The sequence below is a fragment of the Panthera leo genome, chromosome A3 (genome assembly GCF_018350215.1).
Source record: "Panthera leo isolate Ple1 chromosome A3, P.leo_Ple1_pat1.1, whole genome shotgun sequence".
NCBI classification, from domain to species: domain Eukaryota; kingdom Metazoa; phylum Chordata; class Mammalia; order Carnivora; family Felidae; genus Panthera; species Panthera leo.
In genome coordinates this window covers 24,021,992-24,035,967 of record NC_056681.1, presented here as the reverse complement: position 1 = coordinate 24,035,967, position 13,976 = coordinate 24,021,992, and the positions used below count along the sequence as shown (strand labels likewise).

Below are 13,976 nucleotides of genomic sequence, written 5' to 3'. Positions count from 1 at the left end.
TGAAGGAATGAGCAATAACCTTCTAGACTAATGACAAGTTCATTAACCAATTATGGCACAGTTCCACTAACACTCTAAGGACATATCATTAACCAGGGGCCGGATGTGAATTTACTTTCATATATACTTATCCCTCGATCAGATCAAAAGCTCCTTATAACCGTTATTACAGGATATGCAGGCTTTCAATAATGCCTTAGTCTATCCTGACACATATCAGTCCTATGATCTTAGACAAATCCCAGTATCCTTCCTGAGCCTGTTTTCCTAGATTGTAAAAATAAGATAATACAGAAGTAACAGAGAGGTAATGAAATGTTTGTGAGAGTGATTTGCGTTAGGGTGAACCAAAGGCATTACCATTTCTGTGGGTTAAAAAAAAAAAAAAAAGATTGAATATCAGCAATTTCATATCATTCAAGCTAGTTCAAATCAAGGCAAGTCCAAAAACAATGGAAAAGAATTATTTCCTTTCCTTGAAAGGAAAAAAAAGAAAACAAATATGTTTTTATGGGACTCAGCAAAGCACTGCTTACAAATTTATAGGTGTAAACATTTATATTAAAAAAGAGATCTCAGATAAATTATCTAAACTTAAACTTCCACTATGAGAAACTAGAAAAAAGAATAAACCAAACCCAAAACAAGCACAAGGAAATAAATACTATTGCAAAAATAAATGATACAGAGAAAAATAATTTTTTAAAAAATCACCAAAATCAAAAGTTGGTTCTTTGAAAAGAACAACAAAATTAAAACTTTAGTTACAATGACCAACTTAACAATGACTCAAATAACTAAATTAGGGAATGAAAGAAGGGACATTACTACCAACCTTATGGAAATAAAAAGATTTATAAAGAAGTACTAGGAACAATTATATGTCAACAAATACATAACCTAGGTGAAATGGACAAATTCCTAGCAAAATACAAACAACTGAAACTGACTCAAGAGTCAAAAGTGATTTAATAAGAAAAAAGGAAAGAAAACTACCCACAAAGAAAAGCCGAAGTCCAGATGCTTCACTGGTAAATTCTACCAAACATTTAAAGACAAACTAAAAATACTTAAGACTCTTCCATAACATAGAAGATAGAAGACTTCCAAACTCATTCTACTACCCTAATACCAAAACCAGACAAAGGTGTCACAAGAAAACTACAGATCAAGATCTCTGACAGATATAGACAAAAATCCCCAGCAAAATACTAGCAAACCAAATCCAGCAACATGTAAAAAGGATTATACACCATGACCAAGTGAGGTGTATTCCAGGAATGCAAGGTTGGTTCAACATATGAAAATTAATCAATATAATCAATCTGATAAAGGGTATTTACCAAAAACCCACAGCTATCATCAAAATTAACAGTGAAAGCCTGAATGCTTTTCCACTAAGATCAGGAAAAAGACAAGGATGTTGATCCTCACCACTTCCATTTAACACTGTACTAGTGACTCAAGCCACAGTAAGTAGGCAAGAAAAAGAAATAAAGGCATCCAGATGAAAAATTAAAGCTATTATATTTGCAATCCTATGATCTTATACATAGAATACATTAAGGAACCCACATAAAAAACTATTAAAGGTAATAAATGAGTTCAACAGGATTGCAGGATAAAAATCGATATACAGAAATTAGCTAAATTTCTATACACTTACAATGAACAATCCAAAAATGAAATTAAGAAAACAGTCCCATTCATAATAAAACCAAAAATAATAAAACTTAGAAATAAATTAAATAAAAGGAATACAAGATTTGTGCAATGAAACTACAAAACATCACTGAAAGAAATTAAAGGAAGCCTAAATAAATGGAAAGCCATCCATGTTCATAGATTGGAAGACTTATGATTGCTAAAACAGCAATACTCCCTATATTGATTCAATGCAGTTTCTATCACAATCCCAGGTGGCTTCATTGAAGAAATTGATAATCTGATACTAAAATTCATATGGAAATGCAAGGGACCTACAATGGCCAAAATAATCTTGAAACAAGACAGTAAAGTTGGAAGAATCACACTTTCTGACTTCCAAGTTTATTACAAGCCTATAGTACAATCAAGATTTTGGCATAAAGATAGACACCTAGATCAATGGAATAGTACTGAGATTCCAAATTAAATTCTTACATTTATAGTCAACTGATTTTTTTACAACAGTGTCCACATAATTCAATGAGGAAAAAGATTAAGTCTTTTCAATAAATGTTGCTGGGACAACTGGTATCCATAAGCAAAAGAATGAAGATGGACTTCTTTCCACATACCATATACAGAAATTAACTCAAAATGGATCAAAGATCTAAATGTAAGGGCTAAAATGTAAAACATTTAGAGGAAAACAGGCATAAGTTTCATAACCTTAGCTTAGGCAATGGTTTCTTAGATATGACATCTGAAGCACAACAAAGGAAAAACAGATAACTCATGACACTGATAACATAAAGAACAATTATATGAACACCTCAATTGGTGCAGGAAAAGCATTTTGTAAAATTCAACATTATAAACTGAGAAAAGAAGCAAACAAACAATAGTATCTACAGAAAACCTTCAGCAGGGACACCTGGGTGGCTCAGTCAGTTGTGTCCAATGCTTGACTTTGGCTCAGGTCATGATCTCATGGTTCATGAGTTCAAGCCCCCATGTCAGGTTCTGAGATGACAGCACTGAGCCTGGTTGGGATTCTCTCTCCCTCCCCCTCTCTCTGCCCCTTCCCCTCATGTGCACTCTCTCTTTCACAAAATAAACTTAAAAAATTTTATTGAAAAAAGAAACCTTCAGCAAACGTCATATTTAATGGTGAAATGTTTAAGGCTTTCCCTCTTAGGACAGGAATGTGCCCCTTCAACTCAGGCAGCACAGTCAGGCAAGAAAAAGAAAAGATAGAAAACTGGAAAGTATAAAACCTTCATTCGCAGACATGATATTTGCAAACAACTGTACACATATACAATCCGAAAGGATCTAAAGTATTAAAATATAAAGTCCATATAAGTACAAAAACAATATAAAAATCAATCTTGAATGAAATCATGCCATTTGCAGCAATGTGGATGGAACTGGAAGGTATTATGCTGAATGAAATAAATCAGTCAGAGAAAGACAGGTATCATATGTTTTCACTCATGTGGATCTTGAGAAACTTAACAGAAGACCATGGAGGGAAAGGGAGGGGGAAAACAGTTACAAACAGAGAAAGAGGGAGGCAAAGTATAAGAGACTCTTTTTTTTTTTTTTAATTTTTTTTTTCAACGTTTTTTATTTATTTTTGGGACAGAGAGAGACAGAGCATGAACGGGGGAGGGGCAGAGAGAGAGGGAGACACAGAATCGGAAACAGGCTCCAGGCTCCAAGCCATCAGCCCAGAGCCTGACGCGGGGCTCGAACTCACAGACCGTGAGATCGTGACCTGGCTGAAGTCGGACGCTCAACCGACTGCGCCACCCAGGCGCCCCAAGAGACTCTTAAATACAGAGAACAAACTGAAGGTTGATAGGGGGGTAGGGGGCAGGAGAAAATGGGTGATGGACATTGAGGAGGGCACTTGTTGGGATGAGCACTGGGTATTGTATGTAAGCAACGAACCACGGGAATCTACCCCAAAAACCAAGAGCATTCTTTACACACTGTATGTTAGCCAATTTGACAATAAATTATATTTTTAAAAGTCAATCTTGGTTTTTTTTTAATGGGTTAGTGAGAACATGAAACAGGAACTTTCATACATTGCTGGTGAGAAAGTAAACTACTACCGTAACTTGGGAAAGTGGTAATAGCTACTGATGCTCAACCTATGCATATCCCATAACCCAGCGATTCTACTTCTAAGTATATATCCAAAAGAAATTACACACACACATCAGGAGACATGTACAAGAATACCAATATAAGCAGTACTCCTAATAGTCCCAAACTGGAAAGATCTCATATACTCAACAGAAGTAGAATGAATCGTGGTTTGTTACTACAATAGAATACTATGCAGCAATAAAAATTAATGGACTACAGCTTCACCATTATCATGAATCAGTCTAACAAATATTGATTGAAAGAAAGCAGACTCAGTATATACTGCTTCATTCTATTTATATAAAGCATAAAAACTAGTACCCCCAAATACAATGTTAGAAGTCAGGCTGTGGGGCGCCTGGATGGCTCAGTTGGTTAAGCATCCAACTTCGGCTGAGGTCATGATTTCACCGTTTGTGGGTTTGAGCCCCACGTCGGGCTCTGTGCTAACAGCTTAGAGCCTGGAGCCTGCTTAGGATTCTGTGTCTCCCTCTCTCTCTGTCCCTCACTCCCTTGTCCTCTCTCTCTCAAAATAAAAATAAACATTAAAAAGAAAAACAGAAGTCAGGCTAGTAATTTCATTTGGAAAAGAGGAAAACTAGAGCTGTAGACTAGAGGTACAGAAGTGATCTGGTTGGTTGCTATGTAGATGACAGCTTTATTACTATTCATTGGGCTGTGCATGCATTTCTTGTTCATTTTTATTTGCACATTATATTTCAACACAAGAAGTTTTTGAAATGCTTAAAATAAATCTGTACGCATTGATTACGGAAGGATTTCTAAGACACATTTTCAAGTGAAAAAAGTTAAATGCACAATATGTACAGTATGATACCACCTGTGCAGGAAAAAAAAAGATATATAGACAGATTTGCTTTTCTAAGTTTAATGTATCTCTAGATAGATACACAAGAATCAATAACCATAGTTGCCTCTGGGAGTAGAACTGAAGGGTGCTAGCAGAGGTGGTAGTGGGCTACTTACAAGGGAGATTTACTTTTCTCTGCAACTGTATGTGCATATGTTATCTATTCAAAACACACATTACCTCTGGAGGGGAGGGGATGAGATGAAAGAGGTATTAACTATACTGGTACTTTTTTTTTTTTTTTTTTTTTTTAGAGAAGGAGAGCAAGCACAAGTGGGAGAGAGGAGCAGAGGGGAGAGAGAGAGAATCTTAAGCAATATCCACACTCAGCATGGAGACCAATGTGGGGCTCGATCCCATGACCCTGGGATCATGACCTGAGCCAAAACAGAGTTGGACACTCAACCAACTGAGCCACCCAGGTGCCCCTACTTTCTTAAGTTTGGTAGTAGGTACATGGGTATTGTGGTAATACTTTGGTATTACTTACTATAGGTTTTTGTAGGTCAGATATTTAATAAACAAACAAGTAAGTCTCTCCACAATGGAATCTGTAGATGCTCAATAAATATTACCATCCCCACCCCATTCCCAACATATCTAAACTTACCTCCTATTATGTCCCATACAAACATTTCATTGTCTCTTTCCTGGCTTCTAATGGCCAATTAGGAGGATTTTCTCAGGGGTGTTCTTAGTGCCAGAAAGATCTCTGCTACTCTGTTCAAATTCTATTCATTCTTCAGAACCAACTCAACTCTCTGCTATTCCATGAAGCTCTCTAAAGCATTCAAAGCCCAACATAATCATAGGAGAGAAGATGGCTTTTAAAAATAGGAGTACCCTAAAAAAATTGTTTCAAATAAAATAATTAAAACAGGAGGACCCTAAGAGAACATTTAGTGCAATCATTTTGCAGAAGAAATTAATGTCAGGTGATAGACATGACTTTTTTATAGTTGTTAATATTTTTTAGTTGTTACATATTTAATGTATATATACACAAAATATCTACACAATGAATAAAAAGAAAGACTTTTGCCATGATTAAATTTCAGAATGCCAGAGAGAGAGAGAGAGAGAGAGAGAGAGAGAGAGAGAGGATCCTAAAAGCTTTCAAGGTGTGAGGGGTGGGAAAATAGGTCATATACAAAGACATGGGAATCAGAACAGAACCTCTCAATGGTTACACCAAATGCTTAAAGACAATGGAATCACACCATTAAAAACTTAAGGGAAAATAACTTCCAACTTAGAATTTTATACCCAGCTTAACTTAATATACAAGTATAAGAATAAAAGACATTTTCAAACATGTAAGCTTAAAAAAAAGCTATCTCCCACGTACTCTTTCTCAGGAGAGTACTAGAGAATGCACTCGCCCAAGACAGGATTCATGAAACAGAGGATCTAAATCATGAGAAAAATAAAATGCTTTGAATTTGGTGAAGTTAAAAACCAAAAATTCAGATGTATAGCTGTCCTAGCAAGGAACTAGTCCAAACTGGAGGAAGATGGAGTTCCAAGAAGGATTTCGTCTTTAACAACAAAGTTTTAGAATTCAGGACTAAATTGTAAGCACACGAAAAGCAAATTTTAAAAGAATGAGATTATTCTAGTGAAAGAAGCCAGACTCAAAGGCTACATATGGTACAGCTGCATTGCAATGACAGTCTGTAAAAGGGCACAGGAATAGGGTAGTAAACAGATGAGCAGTTGCTAGAGGACAGGGGTGGGGAAAGGGCTGACGACTACAAGAGAATTTTCTATATCCTAACTGTAGTGGTGGTCACACAACTGTGTTTGTCAAGATTCGTAGAACTACAGGCATACCTCGGAGACACTGTGGGTTTGGTTCCAGACCACTGCAATAAAGTGAGTCAAATGAATTCTTCAGTTTTCCAGTGCATATAAAAGTTACATTTACGTTATACTGTATAGTTAAGTATGAGATAGCATTATGTCCAAAAACAGGTACGTGCCTTTGTTAAATATTGCGTAAAAATGCTAACCATCATCTCATCTTCCAGGAAATCTTAATCACTGATCACAGATCACTATAATAGTAACTAAAAAGTTGGAAATATTGTGAGCATTACCAAAACGTGACAGAGACACCAAGTGAGCAAATGCTGTTGGAGAAGGGCACCAACAGACCTGTTCAATGCAAGGTGGCCACAAACCTTCAATTTTGTAAAAAACGCAGAGGCTGTAAAGCACAACAAAATAAAGCACAACAAAACAAGGAATTCCTATAAATACTAAAAAGGGTGAATTCTGGGCCACCTGGGTGGCTCAGTCGGCTGGGCATCTGACTTCAGCTCAGGTCATGATCTCACAGCTTGTGAGTTTGAGCCCTGCGTCGGGCTCTGTGCTGACAGCTCAGAGCCTGGAGCCTGCTTCAGATTCTGTGTCTCCTTCTCTCTCTGCCCCTCCCCTGCTCACACTGTCTCTCTCTCTCTCAAAAATAAACAAACATTAAAAAAAAATAAAAAAATAATAAGGGTGAATTCGACTACATTTATAACTCAATTCAAAAAATGGGGAGAGGGGTGCCCGGGTTGGTTCAGTTGGCTGAGCAGCTGGCTTTTGATTTCAGCTCAGGTCATGAGATCAAGTGCCATTTCCAGCTCCACACTAAGGGTTGAGCCTGCTTAACATTCTCTCTCACTCTCTCTCTGCCCCTCTCCCCCACTCACTGTAAAATAAATAATAGTAATTTTTTAGTGGAGGAAAATGGTGGCTTTTAACTCTAAGGGAAACAAAAAATATACAGAATACTGTTGTAAACTATATGGCTCTATTGTAAATAATCACAACGTGATCATCATCACATAAATTCTTTTTTTTAATTTATTTTTTAATGTTTATTTATTTTTGAGACAGAGCATGAACGGGGGAGGGTCAGAGAGAGAGGGAGACACAGAATCTGAAGCAGGCTCCAGACTCTGAGCTGTCAGCACAGAGCCCGACGCAGGGCTCGAACTCACAAACGGTGAAATCATGACCTGAGCCGAAGTCGGATGCTTAACTGACTGAGCCACCCAGGCGCCCCTCTTTTTTTTTTTTTTTTATGTTTACTTATTTTTGAGAAAGGGGGAGAGGCAGCAAGAAGGGGAGACAGAATCCAAAGCAGGCTCCAAGCTGTCAGCACAGAGCCCACTACCTGAGGCAAAGTTGGACACTTAACCGACTGAGCCACACAGGCGCCCCATCATCAGGTAAATTCTTAACATCAATGGCTCAAAACGTGATAGAACTACATTAGGAGACTGAAAAAGACATTATGTGGTGTTGTGAATTAAATCCTAGTTTACAGGGGAAGAAAACAGACAATGTCTAAAATTGAAAAGTTAAGAAATAGCATGTTACTTAGAAATACTGGCTGTCCTCTTTCCTGGAGGACCCTTCCCCTGCAAAACATATAGTGTGGGCAGTGGTTGCCTGGGAAGGGTGCAATTTGGGGGTAAAAAATGGGGCAGAGCATTGCTGTTTTTAGTTACAAGGCTCACAATACCCAGAGAGCTTCCCAACAGTCCTCCAAATATCCAACTTCACAAGGGATTTATTTTACCACCTTTATGTTGTCTTACAAAGCATTTACTTCCATTTAAAAATAATCATTTGGATTTTGTTTTCCTTGTGAACAGCTGAGTACTGTGATAAAAGTGCCACCAACCCAGGCATCTTCAAAGCTGAATTACTGGCAGGTGTTGTATGGGTTTCTCCCCTTGGAGTACTTGTGGTTTGACAGTTTATAGCAGCGATAATCTCTTACATCATGTTGCCTAAGCTGTCAACCTCTTCAGTGGATATGACATTTCCAGGCACTTAGCTTTCATTGATTTTGTCTTTACTGCTTTTCTTTTTAAATAATTAAAGGCTAAATTCCATAAACATAAATGTGCATCTTATCTGTTTAGTCCTAAGTGTAAGTTATCTAATGCCTTACAATATCATATTAAGTGCAAGTAAATAGTCTTAAAAACGAATTCATGAAGATTAAATACCTTCTTAGGTTATTCTGATAACAAATGTTAACCAATGAATACTTGTGTCCACTGTAGTGGGATCTGTTTTGTTTCAATATAATTAGGAGTGAATTTTATGGTTTGTGAATACAAAAACTTCCTGTTAAAATGAACAGTATTTATATTTTTAGTTTATGAGAATGTATCCTATCCAGGATATCAAATTACCCTTGACAGGCAAGGGTAGTTGCCTGTAGTTGATTTAAACCCCTAGGTTTCACAAATACTAATGCTTAGAATGGGGATAAAACAAATTTATTGAAATTTTTAAAAAGGGGGGGGGGTCAATCTCAAGAAAAAAATATGAAGTAATACTCAGGTAGAACTTAGATATGCAAGCAATCATGAAGGAAGCAATGACTGGCATTTGGGAAACAGAATGAGGATGCCATAACCTAACTGATCACCAGACTGCCAAACTGAAGGACTAGTTCTAGGGGTGGTGGGTCATGACCTGTAAGAGTTACTCTGCCCTGAGTCTAAGATTTGCCTAGTCTATCCCTTTCCCTCAACTCCTACTGATCATGCAGGTCTTGTGCGCCCAAGGTAAGGAATCTGGATTTGATTCTAACTGCAGTGAGATGCCACCGGAGGGTTTTAAGCAAGGGAATTGTAAGATCTGATTTGCTATTAGGATCACATGTGCTGATAAGTGTATACTGGCTCTGTAAACGCTACAGCATCATACCAGCACTACTTTATTACCTTGATAGAGGGCAAATTCAATAGGAGAAGAGAAAATAAGGCACACGAAAATCCACATAGGACAGGCCCATTCTAAATAAAACATGTGGTTCAGAGTCTTCTCCCAGACTTCTCTTAAGTCCCATTTAGGGAAATAGGGAAGACCTGGGGACGATCAGGTTTGGTGAAAGAGGAATCAGGAATTTCATTTAACATACTGAGTTTGAGATGCCCATGAGACATCTAAGTGGAGGTATTGAGATGATATTTGGATATACTCATCTGGAGCTAAATGGAGAGATCTTGATGGAAATATATATTTAGGATCCATCAGAGTATAGACTATTTGCTAAACAATACTTGCTAACCTTTATAGCATGCTTACTATGTTTTAAAATACCATTTTAAGTGCTTTAAATGTATAAATTCATTTGGTCCTTACCAAAACCTTACAGGCTAGGTCTCATGATTATCCCCCTTTTACAAATGAAGAAACTGAGGCATAAAGAGATTAAGTAACTTGCCCAAACACACATAGTAAGTATGTACCAGAGCTGTGGTACAAACCTAGGATACCTGACTCCAGAACTCTTTAAAGCCATGAGACTGTTTAGAAGTAGAGACAGGACTCAGGAAGAGGAAGACTGAGCCCTTACAAACAGTATTTCTTTTTTTTTTTTTTAAGCTTATTTATTTTTGAGAGAGACAGAGACAGAGAGAGAGAGAAAGAGGGAATATGAGTGGGGGAGGAGCAAAGAGAGAGGGGGACACAGAATCTGAAGCCGGCTCCAGGCTCTGAGCTGTCAGCACAGAGCCTGACGCAGGGCTTCAACTCACTAACCCGAAGTCAGACAGACACTTAACCGACTGAGCCACCCAGGCATCCCCAAACAGTATTTTAATTCAAACAATTTTCAAGGGCCTGACACTGTTTTAGGCTCTGTTTCAAAGAAAAATAAGACAAATTCCCTTGAGAAGCCCAGTCTAATAGCTACAAGCTGACAGCAACTAGTAACTGAACATCTATCTGCCTCACACTGGCCAAACTTTTTAGACATATTATTTCACTTAATCCTAAGTCCTATGAGACAGATATTAGTGACATTTTAGAAATAAGGAAACTAAGGTTCAGGAAGGTTAAGTAATGTCCCCTGGGTCACTCAGCTATTAAGTGATGGAACATGGGTCAATCGAGGTCCACCTTCCTTTAAAATCTGGTCTTTTCCAAGGAAATCCTGTTATATGCTGCAACATGGATGAACTGTGAGGACATTAAGCTAACTGGAATAAGCCAGTCACAAAAAGACAAATAGTGTTTGACTCCACTTCTGTGAAGTATGAAAGGTAGTCAAATTCATAGAAACAAAGTAGAATGATGGTTTCCAGGGGCTGGGGGCAAGGGAGTAGGAGGTATGTTGTTGTTTAATAGGTACAGAGTTTCAGACTGGCAAGATGGAAAAATCCTCTTGATCTGATTCACAGCAATGTGAATATATTTAACACTACTTAACTGTACACTTAAAAATGGTTAAGATGGGAAACTTTATGTGTTTACCACAACTAAAAAAATTTTTTTAAATCTGGTCTTTTTCCCAGTTTACCACATGCCACATTGGACATGCTTACTGTGCTATGGAAATGCCTGTGAGGAAATAATTACCTGTAATGTGGGGAAAGGTGGTGTGTGGGGGCAAGGAAGAGATCAAGGAAAGTTACCAAGAAAGGATACATTTGAAAGATGAAATTCCCCTCATTATAGTTTTAGGAAGGTAGCTCCATCTCAACCCCCGAAATAGCTCCCACACCTGCATACAACTAACTACTCATTACAATAACTAGCCTAAAACCAGGCTCAAGAATATTCTAACACCCTACTATCTGGTGAGTTTCTCCAATCTCCTCCCATTCCAGGTCCTCTAGCACTGGAAACAAATTAAGTGTCCTAAATTGCCTCATTTATTATGCTGAATGACTTCTGTGGCTCCTGACTGCCCTCAGAAAGTAAAGGATTAGCAAAATGAGTGTTTAGGAGATTACCTAAATTTTCTGAGCCTCAGTTTCCTCATCTGTGATAAGAGAGAAGTCCCGACATCTAATTCAAAAGACTGAAAATTAAATGAAGACATTGTATGCAAACCTCGCTCAACGTCTGCTCCAAAGTATGCACTCAGTGAGTTGTTCCTTTTCTGCCTGCCCCCACAACCCAGCTAAGTGAGGCGTTTTGGTTTAAAGAACAAGAGAGCAAGTATTTCCAGGATGTTAAGGCAGATAAAGAAGAATGCAAAGGGGAAAAAGTTGCTCAACTATGCTTATCTGATGTTCAGGAAAATACTGCTCACCCAGAACTGTTTCTTCATCTGTAACCTGCTAGAACAGAGACCACCTGGTTTTTTTTATCTTTATTCTGTCCTTTTAATCATCTGAGTATTACTGAAATGGCTCTAAATATACTATATGCAGTACACCATGAAAACCTAACTCCTTTTCTCTCCCCCATCTACCCAATTGCCACCCAATCCCACCAACCACTTTATTAGCTTGTGTATCCTTCAAAACATTTCTATATGCAAAAGCTGTCTTTAAATCAAGTAATGTTTTACAATTGCCTTTGCAACCTAAGTTTTGGGAATGAGGGGGTGGGGTGGTCAGCGACATAAGTCTAGGTCTTTTCTCATCCTGCCTCACCTCAAAGCAGTGTCCTCCATTCATTCAAAAAATACTAATCGTATATTGGGCGCCAATTATAAGCTAGATACCAAGTACAGCATTAACTGATTATCCTTCAACCTTTACTAAGCAACAAAAATGCACTTAACGCTTTACACAATTATCTCCATTGATCCTCACGACACCTTAAGAAGCAGATTACGAATCGTCACCTTCATTTTACATATGTGGAAACTGAGGCACCGAAAGGTAACTTGCTCAAGCAAGGGTTTGAATCCAGGCCTGACTCCAAAGTCCTCGCTCTTAACCATGACGCTCCACAATGGCAAAACAGAGTCCCTGCACCCTTTGGAGCTCAGCCTAATGTTGGATACAGGCAAGAAAAGGGGCAGACAATAAAGAAATATGTAATTACAGACCAAGAAAGTAATGTGAGCGAAACGAATTCAGGGCTGTGACTGAATAACAATGGGGACCTACTTTAGAAGGGGGGGGGGGGGGAAGTGTCAAGGAAAGGCCTGAGAGAATGACATTTATGATAGGCTTGGGAACCGTTTGAGGGCTGCATTAATGACCCACCACCCAATTCACGGTGGAAAACTCGAGGCCCTTAGAAGCTAAAGCAAACTCTCCCAGGGTCCCCCAGACGTGTAGACGTGGCGCAGGGTTGGGAGGATCCAGGAGCTGGGCCCAGGGCTCGTACACGCCACCGATGCCCGATGAAGCCCAGTCCGGCTCGGCCCCTAACCAGGGCCTCTAGCCCGCTGCTGCCCACCGCCCCGCGGCGGCTGACAGCATCCGCACAGCCTGCAGGGAGGCCCCGCGGCCGGCCAAGAGGGGTCGGGCCCGTACTGCGGCGGCCTGGAAAGGCCTCTTCTCCGGTCCCCCGCCAGCTCCCGCCCGGTCCGCCCCGCCCCGCCCCTCCGGGCCGGCTTCGTACCTGCACGGCCCGGACCAGGCCCCGGCCGGTCACCTGGCCCTGCCGCAGCTGCAGCAGAATGTTACCGGGCCGCGGCCGGCCGCCCCATCCGCCCCAAGCCGCCACCGTTGCCGCTGCCCGTCGCCCTCGGCCGGCCCCAGACCCAGCAGCCGCCGGCGCCGCCGCCATGTCTCCTCGTCCGACAAACAGGAAGCAAGCGGCCCCGGGGCCGCGGAGATTTCTACGGGGCGGCGGAGGGGTCGCCGCAGCGCCCCCAGCGGGACGACGGCGGAGGCGCAAGCCGCGTGGCAGCGGCCGTGCGCGCCGCGGTCCCTACTGGGAAATGTAGTCTTGCTCTCAGGCGGGGCAGGTGCGAAAGAGAGATGTGGCGTTTCCTGCGCTACTTGTTTTTGGGGCCCCTCGGTCTTGCATTTCGGCGAGAACCTCCGAGGTCGAAGACGCAGTACCTGCGTGCGCACTTTCCCATTTGTTGCCTGTTTGGGGAGGTTACAGCCAACTGGCTAGGAAAAATCCTGGGTTCCAGTCCAGGAATCAAACCGCCCAGACTGATTCCTGCCTGAATTCCTTCTCTCTACTCCTGACTCGGTGCGGACGGACCTCGGCTCTCTGCCCCTTAATTTCCTTGTTAGTTCTTTCAGTCAGTGGTTCCTGGGAGTCTATTCAGCCAATAAATAGTTCCTAGGGGCCTGCTCTGTGCCCGCTCCGAACTGGTCACTGGGAATACTGTGGTGAGCAGAACAGACCTACTAGGATCCTGTTTTGGAATGCAGGTTACAGAAAAAGAGAGCAAATCCATACACAAATAAATGCACAACAATCAGCTGTGTAAGTGGTTAGGTTGTTGTGAAGTTAAATGAAATAATGGAAGAGAAAGGGATGAGTAAATTATGACATTATATCCTTTGTCAGAGGAACCTTGTCCTAATTTCTCCCCACCAGATAGTATTTTCTCTCTGCTCTGAGCCCATGGTAATCATTC

At 40.3% G+C, this 13,976-nt stretch overlaps 1 protein-coding gene across 4 annotated transcripts in view; it reads right to left on the bottom strand.

Annotated features, from left to right (window-relative positions):
• The window catches only part of LOC122215626 (transient receptor potential cation channel subfamily C member 4 associated protein), a 69,278-nt gene extending 56,070 nt beyond the window's left edge, over positions 1–13,208 (bottom strand). For all 4 annotated transcript variants that reach the window (XR_006200480.1, XM_042931142.1, XM_042931143.1 and 1 more), the window contains exon 1: positions 12,998–13,208. Coding sequence is in view for 3 of the 4 variants with exons in the window: in XM_042931142.1 (XP_042787076.1) it covers positions 12,998–13,165 (168 nt within the window). In the remaining variant the exon portion in view is untranslated. The remainder of the gene's footprint in view (positions 1–12,997) is intronic.
• Between the last annotated feature and the right edge of the window lie 768 nt (positions 13,209–13,976).